Source organism: Balaenoptera acutorostrata, chromosome 20, assembly GCF_949987535.1.
Source record: "Balaenoptera acutorostrata chromosome 20, mBalAcu1.1, whole genome shotgun sequence".
Classification (NCBI taxonomy): domain Eukaryota; kingdom Metazoa; phylum Chordata; class Mammalia; order Artiodactyla; family Balaenopteridae; genus Balaenoptera; species Balaenoptera acutorostrata.
In genome coordinates this window covers 10,451,282-10,477,438 of record NC_080083.1, presented here as the reverse complement: position 1 = coordinate 10,477,438, position 26,157 = coordinate 10,451,282, and the positions used below count along the sequence as shown (strand labels likewise).

Genomic DNA, 26,157 nt, shown 5'->3' with positions numbered 1-26,157 from the left:
GCCACAATCCCTCTGAAAAACGTCTGAATCTCAGCTCCAGCAGGGAAGAGTCTTCTTTCAAGTTCCTTGTTCCTCCCTCTGAGACTTCCCAGTGTAGGAAAGAGGTGAAATTTTGTATTTTAGGAATTATAGAATGGTCTACTTATTATTTCAGATTCTGAAACCAAAAATAAGATGAAAGATTGAAAGACAAAGATGGAAATTTCTGAAGAAAAAGATTCAGCAAGGGCTGTATCAGAAAGACTCCAAAGACAGATCTCCCAGGAATGTGGGTTAGTTGAAACTGGTGATCCTGAGGACAGGTTATTGAGGTATTGGGTAAGCCCCTTAGAGGATGCAGTGGGACATCCCCCTTCCCAAGAGAGAGGTATCAGGGAAGTGAATCTGATCCCCAAGAAAGCCATTGCAGGAGAGAGAGTCCATGGATGTAAGGAAAGAGAAAAAATACTTTCTGCAGGAGAAAGATCCCACAGATATGAAGTCTGTGGCCAGAGCTTCAAACAGAAGTCAGAAATAACGGAACATCAGAAAACTGGTAATATAAAGAAAACCTATGAATGTAAGGAATGTGGAAAAACTTTTAATCGGAGCTCAAACCTGATTGTACATCAGAGAATTCATACAGGAAAGAAACCATATGTATGTAGTGAATGTGGAAAAGACTTTAATCAAAGTTCAAATCTTATTATACATCAGAGAATTCACACAGGAAAGAAACCTTATATATGTCATGAATGTGGAAAAGACTTCAATCAGAGATCTAACCTGGTCCGACATAAGAGAATTCATAACGATGAGAATCCCTATGAATGTAAAGAGTGTGGAAAGGCCTTCAAGGGAAGCTCAAACCTTGTCCTGCACCAGAGAATTCACAGTGGAGGGAAGCCATATGTATGTAATGAGTGCAGGAAGGCCTTCAATCAAAGCTCAGATCTTATTATCCATAACAGAATTCACACTGGAGAGAAACCCTATGAATGTTATGAATGTGGACAAACCTTCAGTCAGAGTTCACACCTTGTCACACATCAGAGAATTCATACTGGAGAGAAACCCTTCAAGTGCAACACCTGTGAAAAGGCCTTCAGGCAGCGTTCACGCCTCACAGAACACCAGAGACTCCACAGTGGGGAGAGACCCCATGAATGTCGCAAATGTGGGAAATCCTTCAGTGGGCGCACAGCCTTTCTTAAACATCAGAGACTACATACTGTAAAGGAACTTGAATGTGAAAAAGCCTGCACTTCTGACTTAGCTCTTATCCAACAACAGAAAATTCACAGGGAAGAAAAACCTTATGAATGTACTGAGTGTCGAAAAACTTTCCGGGGAAGTTCAGATCTAATTCGGCATTGGATAACTCACACTGGAGAGAAACCCAATGAATGTAGTGAATGTGGGAAAGCCTTTAGCCAGAGGTCGCACCTTGTTACACATCAGAAAATCCACACTGGAGAGAAACCCTATCAGTGCAATGAATGTGGGAAAGCCTTCCGGCAGCGTTCACTCCTCGTCCAGCATCACAGAATCCACAGTGGTGAGAAACCCTATGAATGTAAGGAATGCGGAAAAGCCTTCATCTGGCGCACGGCTTTTCTCAAACATCAGAGACTTCATACTGGAGAGAAACTTGAGAAAGGTGAGAAAACATTCAGCAAGGAAGAGTTGCTTAGAGAAGAGCGGAGAATTTGCCAAGAAGTGAAAGCTTATCAGTGCAATCAGTGTGGTAGAACTTTCCGAGGCAGCTCAGACCTCATCCGACATCAGGTAACTCATTCAGGAGAGAAACCCTATGAATGTAAAGAATGTGGGAAAACTTTCAATCAGAGCTCAGACCTTATGAGACATCACAGAATTCATAGTGGAGAAAAACCTTATATGTGCAATAAATGTGGGAAATCTTTCAGGGGCAGCTCAGATCTCATTAAACACCACCGTGTTCATACTGGAGAGAAACCCTATGAATGCCCTGAATGTGGGAAGGCCTTCAGTCAGAACTCACACCTTGTTAGTCACCAGAGAATTCACACTGGAGAGAAACCCTTTGAATGTAGCAACTGTGGGAAGGCCTTCAGTGGGCACACAGCTTTTCTTAAACATCAGAAACTTCATACTGGAAAGGAGCTTGGGGAACACAAGAGCGTCCACAAACAGGACTTATTCTAATAGGTAACAGAGACCTAATGAACATAGGAAAAACCGGATGGAGACCACATCATATTGCACAATAGAAGGTTTTTATTGCTGAAAACTCTTTGAAGGTAGGAAAACATTAGAAGAGCCCTACTGGATGGAAAACATATAAGTGTAATGTGGGAAAGCTCTTGGACATAATCACCTTTTTTCTGCCTCAGAGTTGACACTGGAGTATGGTTCCCAGGATAAAATTAATTGAGAATGTTTTACGGTACTTCCATTGTTAATAAAATCATTAGAAATCACTTTGTCAGCAACCCCCAAACTAAATTCTTCATGGAAGGAGCCATTTCAATCTCAACTACCTAGTCCAGTGACAAGTATAAATCTGTTTTAGGTACTTTAGAGTGATTAAATCTTTCTCTGGGATGAGTTCTTCCCATTAGATATATATTTTATACATATTCCCCTTTTATCTCCTTATAAAAATATGCTTATGCATATGTGATAATACTAATTAGAATGATCCATTAATTCAGGGGTCCCCAACCTCTGGGCTGCGGATGGGTACTGGGCCGAGGCCTGTAAGGAACCAGACCGCACAGCAGGAGGTGAGCATTGGGCGAGCGACTGAAGCTTCATCTGCCGCTCCCCATCACTCGCATTACCTCCTGAACCATCCTCCTCCCCCTCCACCCCTGATCCGTGGAAAATTTGTATTCCATGAAACCGGTCCCTGGTGCCAAGAAGGTTGGGGACCACCACATTAATTGAGAGGAAACAAAAAATAATAGAAATGACTTGACAACAGGAGAGCTGAAGGCCAGGACACAAGAGCCAAGTGAGGTATTCCCCAGAGAAAGAATGGTGATGATTAGGAGTATCAGGAAATGAAAGAGCAAAGAAAGGACAGTGGGTGTTGGGAATAGGAATAGACTGAGTGCCAGGGAAGAGCATTTAGGTGACCTGAGTTACTGGGAATTAGAAGAAAGCAACAACTGTGAAAGGTCAGGTGATTAGAGGAGAGTGGTTTTATCTTGAACCAGGGCTTTGTAATTATTTGAGAACTGGAGAGTCTAAGTAGAACTCTGAAAGAGACCAGTGGGGGGTGCCTTCAAGATGGCAGAGAAGTAAGACGTGGAGATCACCTTCCTCCCCACAAATACATCAAAACTACATCTACATGTGGAACAACTCCTACAGAACACCTACCGAACACTGGCAGAAGACCTCAGACTTCCCAAAAAGACACCCTCAGGCGACCTACACACAGAGGTGGGGCCAAATCCAAAGCTGAACCCCAGGAGCTGTGCAAACAAAGAAGAGAAAGGGAAATCCCTCCCAGCAGCCTCAGGAGCAGCGGATTAAATCTCCACAATCAAATTGATGTACGCTGCATCTCTGGAATACCTGAATAGACAACAAATCATCCCAAATTGAGGTGGCAGACTTTGGGAGCAACTGTAGACTTGGGGTTTGCTTTCCGCATCTAATATGTTTCTGGTTTTATGTTAATCTTAGTTTAGTATTTAGAGCTTATTATCATTGGTAGATTTATTGATTTGGTTGCGCTCTTCCTTTTTTTATTTTATATATATATATATTTTTTTTCCTTTTTCTCTTTTTGTGAGTGTGTATGTGTATGCTTCTTTGTGTGATTTTGTCTGTATAGCTTTGCTTTTGCCATTTGTCCTAGGGTTCTGACTGTCCGGTATTTTTATTTGTTTTGTTTTGTTTTTTTGTATAGTTTTTAGCACTTTTATCACTGGTGGATTTGTTTTTTGGTTTGGTTGCTCTCTTCTTTCCTTCTCTTTTTTTTTTATTATTTTTTAATTTTTAAATTTTAAATAATTTTTTCTATTTTAATAACTTTATTTTATCCTTCCTTCCTTCCTTTCTTTCTTTTTCTCCCTTTTCTTCTGAGTTGTGTGGCTGACAGGGTCTTGGTGCTCTGGCCGGGTGTCAGACTTGAGCCTCTGAGGTGGGAAAGTCAAGTTCAGGACATTGGTCCACTAGAGACCGCCAGCCCCCACGTAATAGCAAACGGCGAAAGCTGTCCCAGAGATCTCCATCTCAACGCTAAGACCCAGCTCCACTCAACGACCAGCAAGCTACAGTGCTGGACACCCTATGCCAAACAACCAGCAAGACAGGAACACAGCCCCACCCATTAGCAGAGAGGCTGCCTAAAATCATAATAAGTTCACAGACACCCCAAAACACACCACTGGACGTGGTCCTGCCCACCAGAAAGACAAGATCCAGCCTCATCCACCAGAACACAGGCACCAGTCCCCTCCACCAGGAAGCCTACACAACCCACTGAACCAACCTTACCCACTGGGAGCAGAAACCAAAAACAATGGGAACTACGAACCTGCAGCCTGCGAAACGGAGACCCCAAGCACAGCAAGTTAAGCAAAATGAGAAGACAGAGAAATACACAGCAGATGAAGGAGCAAGGTAAAAACCCACCAGACCAAACAAATGAAGAGGAAATAGGCAGTCTACCTGAAAAAGAATTCAGAGTAATGATAGTAAAGATGATCCAAAATCTTGGAAATAGAATGGAGAAAATACAAGAAACGTTTAACAAGGACCTAGAAGAACTAAAGAGCAAACAAACAATGATGAACAACACAATAAATGAAATTTAAAATTCCCTAGAAGGAATCAATAGGAGAATAACTGAGGCAGAAGAACGGATAAGTGACCTGGAAGATAAACTAGTGGAAATAACGAATGCAGAGCAGAATAAAGAAAAAAGAATGAAAGAAATGAGGACAATCTCAAAGACCTCTGGTACAACATAAAACTCACCAACATTTGACTTATAGGGGTCCCAGGAGAAGAAGAGAAAAAAAAAGGGACTAAGAAAATATTTGAAGAGATTATAGTTGAAAACTTCCCTATTATGGGTAAGGAAATAGTCAGTCAAGTCCAGGAAGCACAGAGAGTCCCATACAGGATAAATCCAAGGAGAAACACGCCAAGACACATATTAATCAAACTATCAAAAATTAAATACAAAGAAAAAGTATTAAAAGCAGCAAGGGAAAAGCAACAATTAACATACAAAGGAATCCCCATGAGGTTAACAGCTGATCTTTCAGCAGAAACTCTGCAAGCCAGAAGGGAGTGGCAGGACATATTTAAAGTGATGAAAGGGAAAAACCTACAACCAAGATTACTCTAGCCAGCAAGGATCTCATTCAGATTCGACGGAGAAATTAAAACCTTTACAGACAAGCAAAAGCTAAGAGAATTCAGCACCACCAAACCAGCTTTACAACAAATGCTAAAGGAACTACTCTAGGCAGGAAACACAAGAGAAGGAAAAGACCTACAATAACAAACCCAAAACAATTAAGAAAATGGTAATAAGAACATACATATCGATAACTACCTTAAATGTAAATGGATTAAATGCTCCAACCAAAAGACGTAGACTGGCTGAATGGATACAAAAACAAGACCCATATATATGCTGTCTACAAGAGACCCACTTCAGACCTAGGGAGACATACAGACTGAAAGTGAGGGGATGGAAAAAGATATTCCATGCAAATGGAAATCGAAAGAAAGCTGGAGTAGCAATTCTCATATCAGACAAAACAGACTTTAAAATAAAGAGTATTACAAGAGACAAAGAAGGACACTACATAATGATCAAGGGAATCCAAGAAGAAGACATAACAATTGTAAATATTTATGCACCCAACATAGGAGCACCTCAATACATAAGGCAAATGCTAACAGCTATAAAAGGGGAAATCAACAGTAACACAGTCATAGTAGGGGACTTTAACACCCCACTTTCACCAAGGACAGATCATCCAAAATGAAAATAAATAAGGAAACACAAGCCTTAAATGATACTTTAAACAAGATGGACTTAATTGATATTTATAGGACATTCCATCCAAAAACAGCAGATTATACTTTCTTCTCAAGTGCTCAAGGAACATTCTCCTGGATAGATCATATCTTGGGTCACAAATCAAGCCTTGGTAAATTTAAGAAAATTGAAATCATAGCAAGTATCTTTTCTGACCACAACACTATGAGACTAGATATCAATTACAGGAAAAAGTCTGTAAAAAATACAAGCACATGGAGGCTAAACAATACACTACTAAATAACCAAGAGATCACTGAAGCAATCAAAGAGGAAATCAAAAACTACCCAGAAACAAATGACAAAATACAACGACCCAAAACCTATGGGATGCAGCAAAAGCAGTTCTAAGAGGGAAGTTTATAGCAATACAGTCCTACCTCAAGAAACAAGAAACATCTCAAACAACCTAACCTTACATCTAAAGCAATTAGAGAAAGAAGAACAAAAAAACCCCAAAGTTAGCAGAAGGAAAGAAATCATAAAGATCAGATCAGAAATAAATGAAAAAGAAATGAAGGAAACGATAGCAAAGATCAATAAAACTAAAAGCTTGTTCTTTGAGAAGATAAACAAAATTGATAAACCATTAGCCAGACTCATCAAGAAAAAAGGGAGAAGACTCAAATCAATAGAATTAGAAATGAAAAAAGAGAAGTAACAACTGACCCTGCAGAAATATGAAGGATCATGAGAGATTACTACAAGCAACTATATGCCAATAAAATGGACAACCTGGAAGAAATGGACAAATTCTTAGAAAAGCACAACCTTCTGAGACTGAACCAGGAAGAAATAGAAAATATAAACAGACCAATCACCAGCACTGAAATTGAAACTGGGATTAAAAATCTTCCAACAAACAAAAGCCCAGGACCACATGGCTTCACAGGCGAATTCTATCAAACATTTAGAGAAGAGCTAACACCTATCCTTCTCAAACTCTTCCAAAATATAGCAGAAGGAGGAACACTCCCAAACTCATTCTATGAGGCCAGCATCACCCTGATACCAAAACCAGACAAAGATGCCACAAAAAAAGAAAACTACAGGCCAATATCACTGATGAACATAGATGCAAAAATCCTCAACAAAATACTAGCAAAAAGAATCCAACAGCACATTAAAAGGATCATACACCATGATCAAGTGGGGTTTATCCCAGGAATGCAAGGATTCTTCAATATACGCAAATCAATGTGATAAACCATATTAACAAATTGAAGGAGAAAAACCATGTGATCATCTCAATAGATGCAGAAAAAGCTTTTGACAAAGTTCAACACCCATTTATGATAAGAAACCCTCCAGAAAGTAGGCATAGAGGGAACTTACCTCAACATAATAAAGGCCATATATGACAAACCCACAGCCAACATCGTTCTCAATGGTGAAAAACTGAAACCATTTCCACTAAGATCAGGAACAAGACAAGGTTGCCCACTCTCACCACTATTATTCAACATAGTTTTGGAAGTTTTAGCCACAGCAATCAGAGAAGAAAAAGAAATAAAAGGAATCCAAATCGGAAAAGAAGAAGTAAAACTGTCACTGTTTGCAGATGACATGATACTATACATAGAGAATCTTAAAGATGCTACCAGAAAACTACTAGAGGTAATCAATGAATTTGGTAAAGTTGCAGGATACAAAATTAATGCACAGAAATCTCTTGCATTCCTATACACTAATGATGAAAAATCTGAAAGAGAAATTAAGGAAACACTCCCATTTACCACTGCAACAAAAAGAATAAAATACCTAGGAATAAACCTACCTAAGGAGACAAAAGACCTGTATGCAGAAAACCATAAGACACTGATGAAAGAAATTAAAGATGATACAAACAGATGGAGAGATATACCATGTTCTTGGATTGGAAGAATCAACATTGTGAAAATGACTATACTACCCAAAGCAATCTACAGATTCAGTGCAATCCCTATCAAACTACCAATGGCATTTTTCACAGAACCAGAACAAAAAATTTCACAATTTGTATGGAAACACAAAAGGCCCTGACTAGCCAAAGCAATCTTGAGAAAGAAAAATGGAGCTGGAGGAATCAGGCTCCCTGACTTCAGACTATACTACAAATCAAGACAGTATGGTACTGGCACAAAAACAGAAATATAGATCAATGGAACAGGATGGAAAGCCCAGAGATAAACTCACCACATATGGTCACCTTATCTTTGATAAAGGAGGCAAGAATATACAATGGAGAAAAGACAGCCTCTTCAATAAGTGGTGCTGGGAAAACTGGACAGCTACATATAAAAGAATGAAATTAGAACACTCCCTAACACCATACACAAAAATAAAATAAAATAAAATAAAAAATAAAAAAAATAAAAATAAAATCAAAATGGATTAAAGACCTAAATGTAAGGCCAGACACTAAAACTCTTAGAGGAAAACATAGGCAGAACACTCAATGACATAAATCACAGCAAGATCCTTTTTGACCCAGCTCCTAGAGAAATGGAAATAAAAACAAAAATAAACAAATGGGACCTAATGAAACTTCAAAGCTTTTGCACAGCAAAGGAAACCATAAACAAGATGAAAAGACAACCCTCAGAATGGGAGAAAATATTTGCAAATGAAGCAACTGACAAAGGATTAATCTCCAAAATATACAAGCAGCTCATGCAGCTCAATATCAAAAAAAAAAAAAACCCAATCCAAAAATGGGCAGAAGACCTAAATAGACATTTCTCCAAAGAAGATATACAGATTGCCAACAGACACATGAAAGGATGCTCAACATCACTAATCATTAGAGAAATGCAAATCAAAACTACAATGAGATATCATCTCACACCAGTCAGAATGGCCGTCATAAAAAAATCTACAAACAGTAAATGCTGGAGAGGGTGTGGAGAAAAGGGAACCCTCTTGCACTGTTGGTGGGAATGTAAATTGATACAGCCACTATGGAGAACAGTATGGAGGTTCCTTAAAAAACTAAAAATAGAACTACCATATGACCCATCAATCCCACTTCTGGGCATATACCCTGAGAAAACCATAATTCAAAAAGAGTCACATACCACAATGTTCACTGCAGCTCTATTTACAATCGCCAGGACATGGAAGCAACCTAAGTGTCCATCAACAGATGAATGGATAAAGAAGATGTGTCACATATATACAATGGAATATTACTCAGCCATAAAAAGAAATGAAATTGAGTTATTTGTAGTGAGGTGGATAGACCTAGAGACTGTCATACAGAGTGAAGTCAGTCAGAAAGAAAAAACAAATACCGTATGCTAACACATATATATGGAATCTAAAAAAATGGTTCTGAAGAACCTAGGGGCAGGACAGGAATAAAAATGCAGACATAGAGAATGGACTTGAGGACACAGGGAGGGGAAAGTGTAAGCTGGGACAAAGTGAGAGAGTGGCATGGACATATATACACTACCAAATGTAAAATAGATAGCTAGTGGGAAGCAGCCACATAGCACAGGGAGATCAGCTTGGTGCTCTGTGACCACCTAGAGGGGTGGGGTAGGGAGGGTGGGAGGGAGATGCAAGAGGGAGGAGATATGGGGATATATCTATATTTATAGCTGATTCACTTTGTTATAAAGCAGAAACACACCATTGTAAAGCAATTATACTCCAATAAAGATGTTAAAAAAATCAAGAACTAAAAAAAATAAAATAAAAAATAAATTAAAACAATAAAAAGCTTGTGAAAATGTAAAAAAAAAAAAGAGAGATCAGTCATCTTTAATCTGATAACTGATATTGGTAATTAGGCCCTGCATTTATATCTGTGCATTGCATATCTGTGCAATCAAACTCAATCGTCAAATATTTCTTGTACCCTGAGCTACTGGTGGATTGTATATGAACTTACACAAATCAGCAGATAAGAAAGTTACCGAATGGGACAGTGTAAGGCAAGAATTTCAACCTCATATCTTTCCTCAGTGGGAGTGGCTTGTGAGATGCACAGAGGTGATCAGTGGTTCTCAGGGGGGGGTGATTTTGCCTCTGAGAGGACATTTGGCAATGTCCAGAGACATTTTGGTTGTCGCAACTGAGAAGAAAATATTGGCATCTAAGACCAGGAATGTTGCTAAATATCTTACAATACATAGGTCCTCCCCAGCAAAGAATTATCTGGCCCTAAGTGTCAATAGTGCCATGGTTGAGAAACCCTGCCCTTGGATATTTAGAACACGTCACCTGGGGCCACTTAAGCAAGCACTTCAGTGTGATGTGGGTGGTGGCAGTGCATCCCAAGGGGAACCCAGAGTCTGATAGAAAACTGTAGTTTGATGAACTGTTTCAGGAGAAGCAACGTGGTGTAGTAGAGGGAGCACAGACGTGGGTTTGAATCCCAGTATGACATATTGGCTTCAGGACCTGGAACAAATTATGTAACCCTTCTGATCCTTATTTTCTTAATAAAATGGTGATAAAATTATCTACCTCATGGTGTAATTGTGAGGTTTAAATGAGAAAACTGAAATTACTGTTGACACATAGAAGGGCATCCAGAGCGTCAATCATTTTAAAACAGAAGATGAAGTATTTACAAGCAAAATGCATAATGTGTAAGATACAGTGGTGTCCCATGGCTGGTGTAAAGAATATGACCCCCTGGGACTTCCCTGGTGGCACAGTGGTTAAGAATCCGCCTGCCAATGCAGGGGACACAGGTTCGAGTCCTGGTCCGGGAAGATCCCACATGCCGTGGAGCAACTAAGCCTGTGCGCCACAACTACTGAACCTGCGCTCTAGAGCCCGAGAGCCACAATCACTGAGCCCACGTGCCACAACTACTGAAGCCTGTGCGCCTGGAGCCTGTGCTTCGCAACAAGAGAAGCCACCGCAGTGAGAAGCCCGCGCACCGCAATGAAGAGTAACCCCTGCTCGCCACAACTAGAGAAAGCCCGCGCACAGCAACAAAGACCCAATGCAGCCTAAAATAAATGAATAAATAAATAAATTTATTTTAAAAAAAAGAATATGACCCCTTAAAGTTCAAAGCACTGGGAGCTATGGCTTCCCCAGAGGGGCATCCTGAACAGTAGTGGGATGTCTTGAAGTGGAGAAGCCTATCCACACCATCCCTGAAAGCTGGCTGCTGGGGAATTCCCTGGCGGTCCAGTGGTTAAGACTCGGTGCTTTCACTGCCCTGGGACCAGGTTCAATTCCTGGTTGGGGAACTAAGATCTCCGCAGGCCGTGCGGTGCAGCCAAAAAAAAAAGAAAGAAAGAAAGCTGGCTGCCTGCCTGTGGATGATGTGTGGCACAAGGGGTCCAGGAGCCTGCCTGCCCCCATCACCTGCCTCAAAGGTTTAAGCTCTTTAGCAACTTCACATAAACTGAATAATCTTTTTATATCAGAATATCTTTAAATATATTTGAGATGCAAAAGGAATTCAAAATAGCTATCCTCAGTGATACACTTGGATTAAAAATTAAAGATACTTAAATTTTTTGAGTTATCCCAGATTCTAACTATTCAAAACCTTTAGCTAACCAGAACATATTTGCATTCTATTTTTATAAAAGAAAGGAATTAGGAATTTATTCTGAAAAGCCTTTCACTGTCTCCTTTACCTGTATTTATAGTGCTGTACAGTGAGAGTGATGTTTTTTAGGATAAGCAGGATATTGAAAATGGACTTGAAGGTAATTTAATGCAGTGGTTTCCAACTTTTAAACACCAAAGCCCTCTTTTTTAGTCCCTTGTGCCCTGTGTTTCAAAAGCTTTTGTTTGCCAAACTGCATTTATTAAAGAATAATTCTTTTATTTTTTGTTATTCAAATTCATGTATAACCACTAATCATACTTCTGATTGGTATGACATAACCAGACTTAAGTATTAAAATTCCTGTCCAATTTGTAAACCTGAGTGCTACAGAATAAGATCTACCTGTTAGGGAGTAGCCTACACTGGAACTTTGGAAAAAGAGCCTGAAGGATGAAAATTTACCTTCATGAGACCTTAAAAAGCTAAAGAACTAAACTCAGGACCAAAGCTGAGAGAGCGTCAAATCTCTGAGGAACAGGGGTGATTGGAATGTGGGTTAAGCGTTTGCTCCATGTAAATATTTCATAGGAAACAAGACTGCTACAACCTGGGGACAGAGTGTGTGAATATAGTAGAGGAAGGGAATGTTACCCAGTAATCTGCCAATTTAGTCCACTTTTCTTAATTTTTGATGCCCTTACTTACAGAAGCCACCATCTTCATCTCGTGTTATTACCACAGCCTCCCTGCTTCCATTTCTGTACAGAGCAGCCTGAATGATCGTTCTTTAGAATAAATCTGATAGTGCCACCCTCTCCAGACTTCTGCAGTGGTTTCCCACTAACCTGAGCCTTAAGTCCAGTCCTTAGCAGGGACACATGTGTTCTGATCTGGCCCCATTCACCCACTCCTTCGATAAATATTTATTGAGTTTCTAATATACCACAAGCACTGGGGGGGTATGAAGAGCAAAAACAGACAACAGTCTCTGTCCTGGAGCTTATTTATAATAGCAGAGGAGAGATTAATTAGAATCTTAAGTTAAATTACAACCATTGCAAGTGGCACAAAGGAGAGGCATGATACTGCAGTGGGGACCTTTCTGCAAAGTGCTCACCTTTCTAAACCCAACATTTACCCCTGAACTATCTGCAGTTCCCCAAAGACCTAGGCACTACCCTCTTGCCTTTCCACGAGCTGTTCCCTCTGCTAGGAGGGCTCTCTCCCTCCTTACCTAGCTCCACTATTTTTTTAGTACTTCCCATGTGTTGGGTACTGTGACAAGGGCTTACAACCAAGTAAGTTTCCTCTTGCATTCTTATTTCCTCTTGCATTCTTTGGCTCAGTCTTAATTGGTGGGTACTACTGTTATCCCCGTTTTCTAAACAGGAAATTAAGGTCAAGAAGGCAACGTAATTTGCCCAGAGACCCGAAACTAGTACGTGAAGAAACTGGGATTCAAACCCAGGACTGCCTGACTCCAAAGCCCATTTTCTTAGGCACTTAACTACTGTGTCTCCCAACTCCTTCACGTTCGCCTCATTACCCCCCAGTCGCCTTCCCTGACACACACCCAGTCGAGTTGAGCGCTTCCACTCTGTTCCCACTGGCCACAGCCACCACAACACAGTAATTTTAATTTTCTAGTCGCCCGACTAGACGAAGCCCACCCTAGACAAAGACCTAATCCGCATCTTTGCAAGCTCAGCGACTGGGGAGGAGACTACAGCTCACGTGGGCAGAAGTGCGGCGCCCCCCCCCCCCCGGGCTTGTCTAGGAAGACCGGAGGACTGGACTTGGTGGCCATCCGGTTCTGGCGCCCTGGGGGGCGGGGGGGGGCGGGGCGAGGGGCGGGCTGGCCTGGCCCCGAGCCTCCCCTGGCTGGCCCCGACTCCACCCGTGACAAGTTGCTGGGGGGAACACAATGGCCGAAGCGGCGGAGGTAGCACTAAGTGATGCGGATACTGAGGTTGGCCCGGCGGCGAGGCCCCGCAGTGGCGGTGTGTACGGCGCTGGGCTACTGGGCCCAGGTCTCTGGCTCCGCCAGTCTGGCCCAGCCGCCAGGGCCCCAGTCAGTCACGGTCCCATCCCGTGGTCTCCCGCTCGCAGCCCCAGCCTGCAGCTTTGAGGTCCTCCGGGCGGCCCACCCAGCCCGGGTAGGCAGGATGGCCCTTCCTGGCTCAGCTCCTCCAGGGCTGTTATCTACGGGAGCAGAGCCTGTACGGGATGCGGCCAGGCCGGGTGCGCTGCCAGTCCACGCACAAGGCGGTCTCCGAGAGAACCGAGTGCAGGAGAGTGAAGGGGACCAGGTCATGCTGGGTAAGGAGCTTCTTCAGTGACTCCAAGAGTTATTTATGGGGACCTTGTGACCTTCGCAAAACGAAGTTTCTTCTGGGTTGGATGAGGGTCAGGGTGGTGGCTTCTTGGATTTGGAACAAGCATCACAGACCTCTGAATCCCTCTGGGATACAGAACTGTCTCTGTTCCGTTTTGAACTATTATCTAAAAAGTCAGGCTCACTGCGCCAGTGCTCGTCCCTCCCACCCCCACCCCCAAAAAATGCCTCTAGCAAATAAAATGCGACATCCTGATGCCTTGCAGTTATTCCTGCACTCAACTAAAGTAAGTTAGATTTGGTACAGTAATACACAGAATTAAAGGTTTCTGAACTGTGATTAACATGACGAAAGTGATGCATAACTAACAGCATTGTCCAGTCTGAACTGAAGCGGGAAAATCTTGGTGTCAAGATCATTAACCAAGTAACAAAATTTAAACTATCCATTATTTATTGAGCGCTAACTCTGCCAGGTGTCATTTTAAGCACTTTACATGTATTTAATCCTCACAAAACCGCTTTTAAATGCTATTACTGTCCACATTTGACAGATGAGGAAACAGAGGCACAGAAAGGTTAAGTAACTGAAGGTCACACCGCAAATAAATGGTAGAGGCAGACAAGGCAGCCTATGTCCAGAGCCCATGTTCTTAATGACTATGCTCCAGTCTCTTATGGTAATCTACTGAAATCCGAAAAGCCATGAGTGGTGCCAGGGGGAAATTACAGGAATGGAAAGAATGACATTTTTTTCTGAAAAATTAACTGGACTTCATAGTAAGCGTATTAGTTTCCTAATTACCACAAACTGAGTGGCTTTAAACAACAGAAATTTATTCCCTCACTGTTATGGAGGCTACAAGTCCAAATCAAACTGTTGGCTGGGCCATGCTCCCTCTGAAGCCTCTAGGGAAGGATCCTTTCATGCCTCTTCCAACTTCTGGTAGCCCTAGGGGTTCCTTGGTTTGTGGCAGCATAATTCCAATATCTGCCTCCATCTTCATATGGTTGTCTTACTTCTGGTTCTCTGTCCAAATTTCCCTCTTCTTATAATGACACCAGTCATATTGGATTCAGGGCCCACCCTAACGACATCATCTTAACTTGATTACATCTGCAAAGACCCTATTTCCAAATAAGGTCACATCCATAGGTGCCAGGTAGACATGAATTTTAGGGGGACACCATTTAATGCAGCACAGTAGGGAAAAATTATTCAAGAATAATGTAAGATTAGGAACTTGGGGCAGGGCATTACCAGAGACAAGAATATTAGAAAAACATGCCAGTTTCAGAATTGTAAATTTAGAAATAATCTGGTTTCCAAGAGAAAATTTTCACCATTTCATTTGGTTGTGAGGTATAGATTTTGTCCAGGAAGTCCAGCTGGCTCTTTAGCTGGGCCTTACGCTCTGATCACCAGATTTCAGGGTCTGGTCCTACACTTTCCAGGTCCAGAAATTTTACTTTGTCAGTATACCTATCCAGAATTATTCAGGCCAGGGAAACAGACTTACCCAAACCACAAGAGAGTGGTATAAAAAACAGGGGAAAATACAACTGCCTGATCAGAAATTGAGCGGGCTGTCAACACATTTTCTATCTAGGAAAACCTATAGAGGAAGGTAAATTCTAATCAGAAATTTGCTTAGGGCTTCCCTGGTGGCGCAGTGGTTGGGAGTCCACCTGCCAAAGCAGGGGACGCGGGTTCAAGCCCTGGTCCAGGAAGATCCCACATGCCATGGAGCAACTAAGCACATGCGCCGCAACTACTGAGCCTGCGCTCTAGAGCCCGCGAACCACAACTACTGAGCCCACACGCCACAGCTGCTGAAGCCCACATGCCTAGAACCCATGCTCAGCAACAAGAGAAGCCACCCAATGAGAGGCCCACACGCCACAATGAAGAGTAGCCCCCGCTTGCCGCAACTAGAGAAAAGCCCGCGTGCAGCAACAAAGACCCAAGGCAGCCAAAAAAAAAAAAGAAAAGTTTGTTTAGTGGGCATGGAAGCAAAGCAAGGGCATTGTCAGGTAATATTAACGCAGATGTCATCCTGCTCTGATCACTTGGTATATCTACGTGCTCTTGGGAGGAGGGCAGGTGTCTGCCAAGAGGACAGAGAATACCCCCATGAGCTGGAGTGAGCACCCTCCCCTGAACCAGTGCTGGAGGCACAGGCACATTTTTGCTCTCTGAGTCCATCTTTTCTAGATGTAGAAACCTAGTGTTTCTTCATATCGGGTTTAAGACAATTGATTAAGTTCCCCTGTCTTGATTATTATAATCATACTCCATCCAGTGCTCCTCTGAAACCAGGTCCTGGTAACCGTGATTGGACTTAGGAATTCCAGGATTTCCTTACCTCTTTGAGTTATTTCTACATGTGGATAATTTCAGCCATTATATGTTGATACTTGCTGGTTTATTATTAAAGAGTAATCTCTTCCAAGTTCTATTGGCATCTTTACTTTGCTCCTTTGAAGGGATAGCAAGCCCACCCATCCTTCCTTTACCTCCACTACTCTCTATACTTCCCCACAGACTTGTGTAATCCGGCACAGTGCTGTGTTCTTACTGGGCCCAGAGGCAGCCTCTGCATTTAAAGTGGTGCTTTGAGGCAATTACTTTTCAGTCCTTCATGGTTGACAGTTGAGATAAAACTACTTGCCTTCTTCTCCCTATTTATTGGGTATATCCACTAAATGGCCAAGAAGATGAAACTGTAACTAAGGGTCTCACCTCTCAGGCAAAAATATGTCATAAACAACTCTTGAAGTATCAAGGCTGCTCACCATGATCCACCTAACTGCCCTTCTCACCTCCAGAGGTGGGCTCCCAGCAACCAAGTTTATCCCGTGTGATACCCCCTAGCCCCTACCACCACCGATTACAGTCAAAGTCAACACTTGACCTAAACTGGGACAACTGATTCTCTTTTCTAAGATTTTGGAAGTGGAACTAAAGAAATCTAGTTAATACAGGGCTGGTCTTTTGCATAAAGGATATTATAAGATCCAGGAGCTAAGGTACTAAAGGAAAAAGACAGTTTGCCGAGAGAATGATGTGGACTCAAAGTCTGATTCAGTAGCTCTCCCATGTGTTTCTGACGATCTGCCGAGTTTGGGAACTGCTTTTACAGACCATAGAGACCAAAGTTAGGTTTAGAAGCCTTTCTCTTTCCCAGATTATAACACCATTTTTGAGAATCTAGAAGCTCAACCCAATCATAGAAATGTTTTACTTTTTTTTTTTTTTTTTATATGCATATATTTTTAAGAAATGTTTTACTTTGAACATTTGTTTCCCCTTCTAAGAATTTCTTTTCTCCTAGCATAGTGGAAGGAAGCCATATATATGTAACGAATGTGGGAAAGGCCTTAAATCAAAGCTCAGATCTGATTATCCATCACAGCATTTATACTTTTAACTTACGTTTCAGATAATGAAAAGAAAACTGAGAAGGAGGAATGGAAGCTAAAGCAGGAAATTTCTGAAGAAACAGGATCAGGACACCCAGTACAAATACCCCATGGATCTAAATTCTTAGGACCCAGTGAAAGTGAGAACAGCTTGGAGAGGCAACAGGTAAACTCAGCAGAGGCTGGACTGCTACACTCTTCTTTTGAGGAAAAGGGGTTCAGCCAAGTGAGCATTACCCTTAAGAAAACCCTTATAGGAGAGGGAAAGCTTGACATTAATAAGAAAGTGAGAATTTGTGATCTGACCCCAACCGTTACACATCAGAGAGTTTCAACAGAGGAAAGAACCCATGGGTGCAAGGCATGTGGCCAGAGCTTCAAATAGAAGTCAGGACTTACTCAGCATCAGAAAATCCATACCATAAAGAGAATCTATAAGTGCAACAAATGCGGAAAGGTCTTCAGCAGGAGCTCTAACTTGTTTATACGTCAGAGAATTCACAGGGGAAGGAAACCTTATGTTTGTGGTGACTGTGGCAAAGACTTTAGCTGAGCTCCAATCTCATGCGACATCCGCGAATTCATACCAAGGAGAATCCGTATGAATGTAATCAGTGTGGAAGAGCTTTCGGGGGAAGCTCAAACCTTATCCTGCACCAGAGAATTCATAGTGGAGGGAAGCCATATGTATGTAATGAATGTGGGAAGGCCTTCAGTCAAAGCTCAGATCTTATTATCCATCACAGCATTCACAGTGGAGAGAAACCCTATGAACGTAATGACTGTGGGAAAGCATTCAGTCAGAGCTCCCATCTTGTTAACCACCAGAGAATTCATACTGGGGAGAAACCCTATGAATGCAGCGAATGTGGAATAGCCCTCAGGCAGAGTTCCCTTCTTATTCAGCATAGTGGAGAGAAACCCTACAAATGCCCTGAATGTGGGAAAGCCTTCAGTGGGTGCACAGTTTCTCTTAAACATCAGACTTCATATTGGAGAAAAACTTGAATATGAGAAAGCCTTCAGTTCAGATTCAGAACTTAACGGACAGGAGACAATTCACAAGGAAAAGAAATCTTATGAATGTAATGAATGTGGAAAAACCTTCCTAGGCAGCTCAGATCTTATTAGATATCAAACAATTCACACTGGAGAAAAACCTTTTGAATGCAGTGGATGTGGAAAGGCCTTCAGCAGGAACTCAGTCCTTATAGAACATCAGAGAATCCATACTGGTGAGAGGCCTTATAAATGCAGTGAATGTGGGAAAGCCTTTAGGGGGAGCTCTCAACTTATTCAGCATCAAAGAATTCACAGTGGAAAGAAACCCTATGAATGCAGTGAATGTTGCAAGGCTTTTAATCAAAGCTCAGACCTTATTCGACATCACAGGATTCATAGTGGCGAAAAGCCCTATGAATGTAATGAATGTGGAAAAGCCTTCAGGTGGAGCTCAGACCTTGTTAGGCATCAGAAAATTCACACCGGAGAGAAAGTTCATGAATGTAATGAGTATGGAGAAACTTTCAGTCAGAGCTCAGGTCTTAGCATCAGAGACACCCCACAGAATCCTAGGAAGACAGTAATGATAAAATGTCTATATATATATATATATATATATATATATATATATATATATATATATATATATATATATATATTTGTTTTTAAATACTGTTGTGTCTACCTTTAGCCATCATAACTATAATACTTGGAAAATTCTAAGCTTCTTAAGAGCGATTTTCATCTGATTCAGTTTAGAGTGTTCAGCCTCAGGCTGTGTGCAGATTTGTCCTTCCTAAACACTTTCCACAAAGACCTTGATGGGGTAAGCCTTTAATTACATTTTCACTCCATACTTTATCATCAGAGGTTCCACACCACAGGGGAATCTTGCAAATGGAAGAACTTGCTTGTAAAGCACCTACATCATCACAAAATTGTGTCCTCGTGTGTCCTCTTCAGCAGCACCAGGAATCTAATAACTTTTCCCATCTTTTTATCCATAATATGAACTGTACCAAGGGAATATAAGATAGGTGTGATATCCTGAACTCTAGAATGAATGGTTCTTCCTGGGACAGAGTCTAATCCAAAAGTCTGAAAATGGTCCTGATGTTTTCTCATTAGAATAAATGTCAATATATAGAGTAGATTAGGGAGTTTGAGCTTGTTCTTCCATTCCTAGTAAAATCAGATACAGAAGCAGCTAGTTTAATTAGGAAAAGGAAGTGACTAGTAAATCATAGGACAGTTACCTTCTTTCATATAAGGGTAGAAGTTGTGATGAAATCTCTTCTGTAGGATTTAAAAGTATAATGGCACTTTGGAGTCTGACATACTGAAATCCAGGTTCTGTCACTTTTAATCTATGTAATCTTAGGCAATTTTTTTTATGTTTCTGAGCCTTGGTTTTCTCATATGTAAAATCAAGATAACGATACCTCCCTTGGGCTGTCTTGAAGATTAAATGAGACAATTTTGTTAAGCACTTAGCAAAGTTCTAGACACATAGTATACAACAAATGATAGATGTTTTTATCAGTAGTTCCTATGGGCGGTGATTATCTAAGGCATTTTGAAGGAAAGGAGACAACATATTCTCCCAGGCTAAAGTCTTCTGAAAAATTACATGATTCTGCATTTCCTGATCCTACTTGAAGTCAGAAGGGGCTTGGCTTAGTGTAAGTAAATGGTAAGGATTGGGGAAAGCGGGGGTGGGGGGGATTTATACAAATGTTCAAGGATGTTGTATCTTTTTTTTTCTTTTATTTATTTTTTTTTTTTTTGTGGTAAGAACACTCAACATGAGATTTACCCTCAACAAATTTTTAAGTGTATGACACAGTCTTTTAACTATAGGCACAGTGTTGTACAGCAGACCCCTAGAACTTACTCATCTTCCATAACTGAAACTGCACCTGCCGAATAGCAACTCCCTATTTCTCCCTCCCCCCAACCCCTGGCAACCACCTTTCTATGCTTTGCTTCTGTGACTTTGACTATTTTAGGTACTTCGTATAAGTGGAATCATGCAGTATTTGTCCTTCTGTAGGATGCTGTATCTTGGAATAATAAAGTTAGCAGTGAATCTGAGAAAAGTTACTATAGCACTATAGAGTTGAATTAAGATTTTTCTTGGAGAGGCTAGCGTTAAGCTGAAAGTATTAAGAGGTCAAATCAATAAGTATCCTGCAAATATGATAGTGAACTTTAATTCCTGTAGGTGGCATAACTGGTTTTGAGACAGTAATAATCAGAGAAAATAAGGAGGTCTCAACTTTTTCACATGATAGAAAGCAACAAACAAAAGTCCAGGACCAGATGGCTTCACAGGTGAATTCTATCAAACGTTTAGAGCAGAGTTAACAAAACCCTGATACCAAAACCAGACAAAGATATCAAAGAAAGAAAGGAAGGAAGGGGGAGGTAGAGAGAGAGAGAGAAAGAAAGAGAGAAAGAAAGAAGGAAAGGAAGAAAGGAAAGGGAAGGGAAGGAAGAAAGAGAGAGGGAAGGGAGCAAATTACAGGCCATATCATAAAAGGCAAATTGTAGTGAGTTGGAAAGGCTCTTTCGACCATCTGAACTATTTCAAAGGAGTCAAGGCACTGTTGTATGCTTTAATCTTTGTGTTCTTATAACTCATCAGGTCTCCAGTCCAGTGACCTTTCTATCCATTGTCCCTCCCTGGTTTTTACCCTTTCCTATTAGATACCTCTGTCCAACACTTCAGCCACTCTTTTACCAATATCCTTTTTGCCTCATTCTTCAGTCACGTGTACCTAGCCAAAACAAAACTACCATGGACAGTCCTAATTGTCCTTTCCTGAGCCTGCACCTGGGTTGAGGAAGAAAATCACAAACCTAGGGAGACTTATGCCTTTGAGCACTCAACACTAATGCAATCTCTAGTCGGCACTCTCTCCCATTATCTGTAATACCACTTAACACCTCCCCCTCTCTTTGCACATCTAACCACCCACCCACCACCCTTCTTAGCACGCAATCTCTTCACAAAGAAAGTAGAGACCTTTGCACAGAAACATTTTCAACTTTTTTCTTCCATTCCTTTCCCTCACACATCTCTCATATACTGTACCCAACTTTGCTCCCTTCTTAATAGAACTGCCTTTTCTCATATCTAGGGGGTCATCTTTCTGTCTGTGCTTCCTATCCCACTCCCTCTGGGACCTCACTCCATCCCATTATCCCATCTCCTTCCTGTATCTTCACCTCTCTTCTCCACTGCCCCTTCCCAGATGTGTACAAATATGTTCAAGTATCTTGCATCCTAAAAACCAAACAAAATTCAACCCCAACCCATTTTTTCCCTATATCATCTCCCTTTGTAGCCAGTTTTTGCAGGATCTTAGTTCCCCAACCAGGGATCAAAACCGGGTCCTCAGCAGTGAAAGCACGGAGTCCTAACCACTGGACCACCAGGGGATTCCCACATTGTCTCCAATTCTTAACTCTCTTCCTCAACCCATTGAGGTCCCTCTCCCAATACACTGTCAAATCTGTCTTTACCAAGCACACCAGTGACATTGGTCACCAGATCTCCTCTTTAGCTGGCTCCTTTCCTCCAAACCATTTCTTCCCTGAAGCAGGATGGGTTTGAATGTAGCAGCTGAGGATGTTGAAAATAGAGCAGGTAAATATGTTGATGTCCTTTGGCTGCAGCTAGAGTACAAATAATTTCTCCTTTCAGCTTCTGAATCTCTCATGAAATAAAGATTTGGAGGAACTTTCTCCCTACCTCTGAAGTTTATCAGATTAGAAGACCTAAAATTCTGGTCAGTCATGTGACGCTATGGCCATGTTTTGTATGGTTGGGCATGAGTTAAGCCTATGGTGAAGAGGGCCTTGAACAGCTGGGAACGAGTTTGGAAGGACTGGTTTCTCTGTCTCTGGAGTTTTATTAGAATCTTGGGTAAAATGATTTTTGCTCATTACCTCTGAAGGGTATCCATGACCATTTTTTGGATGTGTGATCAAGGAGACTGTACCCCCATGTGCTTTCTTTCCTCTTAGCATAAAGAATCTCTGGATCAGATCTGGCAGCACCTTGAGATCCTGAGAGTGAAAGTGAACTAGGCTTCTCTGAGCCTTGGTCGTCCATTGCTGTTCTACTTGCCTCAGAACTGTTCACCTTTTTAATCCATCATACACACCACTATTTGATTCTCTTGAAATACTGCTTTTATTATCTCACACACAAACATGCAAACTCACATTCAAAAAGTAGCCAGTGGGGCTTCCCTGGTGGCGCAGTGGTTGAGAATCTGCCTGCCAATGCAGGGGACACGGGTTCGAGCCCTGGTCTGGGAAGATCCCACATGCCGCGGAGGAACTAGGCCCGTGAGCCACAACTACTGAGCCTGCGCGTCTGGAGCCTGTGCTCCGCAACAAGAGAGGCCGCGATAGTGAGAGGCCCGCGCACCGCGATGAAGAGGGACCCCCGCTTGCCGCAACTAGAGAAAGCCCTCGCACAGAAACGAAGACCCAACACAGCCAAAAATAAATAAATAAATAAAAATAAAAATAAAGGAATTCTTTTTTTAAAAAAAGTAGCCAGTGGCTGCCCGTTACCTAAAGTAAAAGTTCTTGGCTTGGCGTTTAGTTTGAGGTCTGGTCTAATTACTGTCCCTAAACAGCTAATGCATTGTCCTGACTCTTATCTCAGGCTCTCCTGATCCCCTGCGGCATTCAGAGTCCCCACCGCTTAAACTAAGTTTTTCTTTAAACACAGGCAACGTGTCTGACAGGTTCTGACAGGCACACACTCAATTCTTTAAAGGAAAATGCCCTGTCGCTTTTTTTTTTTTACATTGTTCATTGTAAGAAAAATTCAAACACTGAAGCATGACTTGTTTGAATGAACAAACCAAAGTCCTTTGTTTCTCCAGTCTCACAGCTTACAGGAAGCCATTATTACATTGTAAATCTTTTATGCATGTTCTCCTTTTTTCTTCACACTCCCTACACATTTAGCTTTTTGAAAGCAGTGAACTATATTTTTGTATCCCCTCTCCTCCAACCCAGACCTAGACTTACATATATATTTTTGTTCAATAAATGTTTGAATGAATGTCCGAGTTTATAATTTTCTAGTTTTGTAGCAGTTGTTGAAAACTATAGTCATCACAGGAGCACAGTATATGTAATTTCCTTTTTTCTCTTTCCATTCCAGATATAACCATAAACTAGTCACTGCAGAAAAAAATTCAGGTTAAATTATATTTTGCTTGCTTGGTCAAAGTATCCATTTATTTCAAATTAAACTTGGTGACTGGTTTCTAGTTAAGTGTTTTTGTTGTTGTTTTGGCTGTGCCGCACAGCTTGTGGGATCTTAGTTCCCTGACCAAGGATCCAACCCCGGTTCGGAAGTGAAAGTGCCAGAGTTCTAACCACTGGACCTCCAGGGAATTCCCTCTAGTTAAGTATTTTAATGATTCCCATTTGAAATTCAGTTGTTTGCCAGAAAGTGGTGCTTCATGTTACATCTAAATGTAATTGCTCTCTAGCACATTCTTGGGGTCTTCTTACCCGCCCCCTGCCACCCCTAGTCCGAGTTGTTTTATATACATTTGGCTGGTGCACACAATTTTGGTAATTTATATTTTGCCAGAAGATCATCCATTTAATCTAGGTCTTCCAGTATCCTACCCTAAAGTCCTACCCTAATGAAATGGTCTGTAATTCTTTTCATCTCTTCTGATTCTATGGTTATGCTCTATTTCTCATTCCCATTCTGGTTAATCTTTCTTTTTCTTAATAAGGCTCTAAATAAGTTTATCGGCTTTATTGCTCATTTTAAAGAAATTAGCATTTGAATTTATCTCTTCTTTTTAATTTTTCCTTTTTTTAAAAAAAGTATTGGGGGCTTCCCTGGTGGCGCAGTGGTTGAGAATCTGCCTGCCAATGCAGGGCACACGGGTTCGAGCCCTGGCCTGGGAAGATCCCACATGCCGCGGAGCGACTAGGCCCGTGTGTCACAATTACTGAGCCTGTGCATCTGGAGCCTGTGCTCTGCAACAAGAGAAGCCGCGATAGTGAGAGGCCCGCGCACCGCGATGAAGAGTGGTCCCCACTCACCGCAACTGGAGAAAGCCCTCGCACAGAAACAAAGACCCAACACAGCCATAAATAAATAAAATTTTAAAAAATAATAATAATAAAAATAAGATAAAATAAAAATAAAAAATGTGAAAATTGTAGTCACATCAAACTTTAAAAAAAAATTAGGGCTTCCCTGGTGGCGCAGTGGTTGAGAATCTGCCTGCCAATGCAGGGACACGGGTTCGAGCCCTGGTCTGGGAAGATCCCACATGCCGCGGAGCGGCTAGGCCCGTGAGCCGCAATTACTGAGCCTGCGCGTCTGGAACCTGTGCTCCGCAACAAGAGAGGCCGCGATAGTGAGAGGCCTGCGCACCGCGATGAAGAGTGGCCCCCACTTGCCACAACTAGAGAAAGCCCTCGCACAGAAACGAAGACCCAACAGCTAAAAATAAATAAATTAATTAATTTATAAAAAAAATAAAATAAAAAAATAAAATAAAAAAAAAGTATTGGGCTTCCCTGGTGGCGCAGTGGTTGAGAATCTGCCTGCCAATGCAGGGGACACGGGTTCGAGCCCTGGTCTGGGAAGATCCCACATGCTACGGAGCAACTAAGCCCGTGAGCCACAACTACTGAGCCTGCGCATCTGGAGCCTGTGCTCCTCAACAAGAGAGGCCGCGATAGTGAGAGGCCCGCGCACCGCGATGAAGAGTGGCCCCCACTTGCCACAACTAGAGAAAGCCCTCGCACATAAATGAAGACCCAACACAGCATAAATAAATAAATAAATAAATAAATAATTTTTTTTAAAAAAAGTATTTATTTATTTATTTACTTGGCTGCACTGGATCTTAGTTGCGGCACGCAGGATCTTCTTTGCAGCATGTGGGATCTTTTTTTTTTAGTTGCAGCACATGGGATTTTTAGTTGCAGCATGCGAACTCTTGGTTGCGGCATGTGGGATCTAGTCCCCCTGCATTGGGAGCACGGAGTCTTAGCCACTATGCCACCAGGGAAGTCCCCATTAATTAGTTTTTATCTTTACTGATTCACTCGTCTTTGCTTCTTTGGGTTTATTTTACTATGATTTTAAAGTTTCTTGGGACTTCCCTGGGGGCACAGTGGTTAAGAATCCGCCTGCCAATGTGGGGGACATGGGTTCGAGCCCTGGTCCGGGAAGATCCCACATGCCGCGGAGCAACTAAGCCCGTGCGCCACAACTACTGAGCCTGCACTCTAGAGCCCGCGAGACAGAACTACTGAAGCCCGCGCACCTATAGCCCGTGCTCTGCAACAAGAGAAGCCACCGCAATAAGAAGCCTATGCACTGCAACGAAGAGTAGCCCCCGCTCACAGCAACTAGAGAAAGCCCGGGAGTAGCTACAAAGACCCGACACAGCCAAAAATAAATTAAGTAATTTTTTAAAAAAAGAAAATTCAGGGGCTTCCCTGGTGGCGCAGTGGTTGAGAATCTGCCTGCTAATGCAGGGGACACAGGTTCGAGCCCTGGTCTGGGAAGATCCCACATGCCGCGGAGCGACTAGGCCCGTGAGCCACAATTACTGAGCCTGCGCGTCTGGAGCCTGTGCTCCGCAACGAGAGAGGCCACGATAGTGAGAGGCCCGCGCACCGCGATGAAGAGTGGCCCCCGCTTGCCACAACTAGAGAAAGCCCTCGCACAGAAACGAAGACCCAACGCAGCCAAAAATAAATAAATAAATAATTAATTAAAAAAGAAAATTCAGCTTTAAAAAAAATAAAGTTTTTTAAGGTGATTTAAATTGTTTTATATCTGTT

General features: G+C 41.9%; 2 protein-coding genes and 1 pseudogene across 2 annotated transcripts in view; all 3 read left to right on the top strand.

The window, feature by feature from the left end:
* Nucleotides 1–26,157, top strand: part of ZNF232 (zinc finger protein 232) — a 41,366-nt gene that overhangs the window by 9,480 nt on the left and 5,729 nt on the right. The window lies entirely within an intron of this gene.
* Nucleotides 175–9,530, top strand: ZNF594 (zinc finger protein 594). Its single transcript, XM_007198428.2, is given in 1 exon segment — nucleotides 175–9,530. A coding segment is annotated over 1 exon segment (1,992 nt). The 3' UTR covers nucleotides 2,167–9,530.
* Nucleotides 13,496–22,395, top strand: LOC130705925 (zinc finger protein 594-like; annotated as a pseudogene).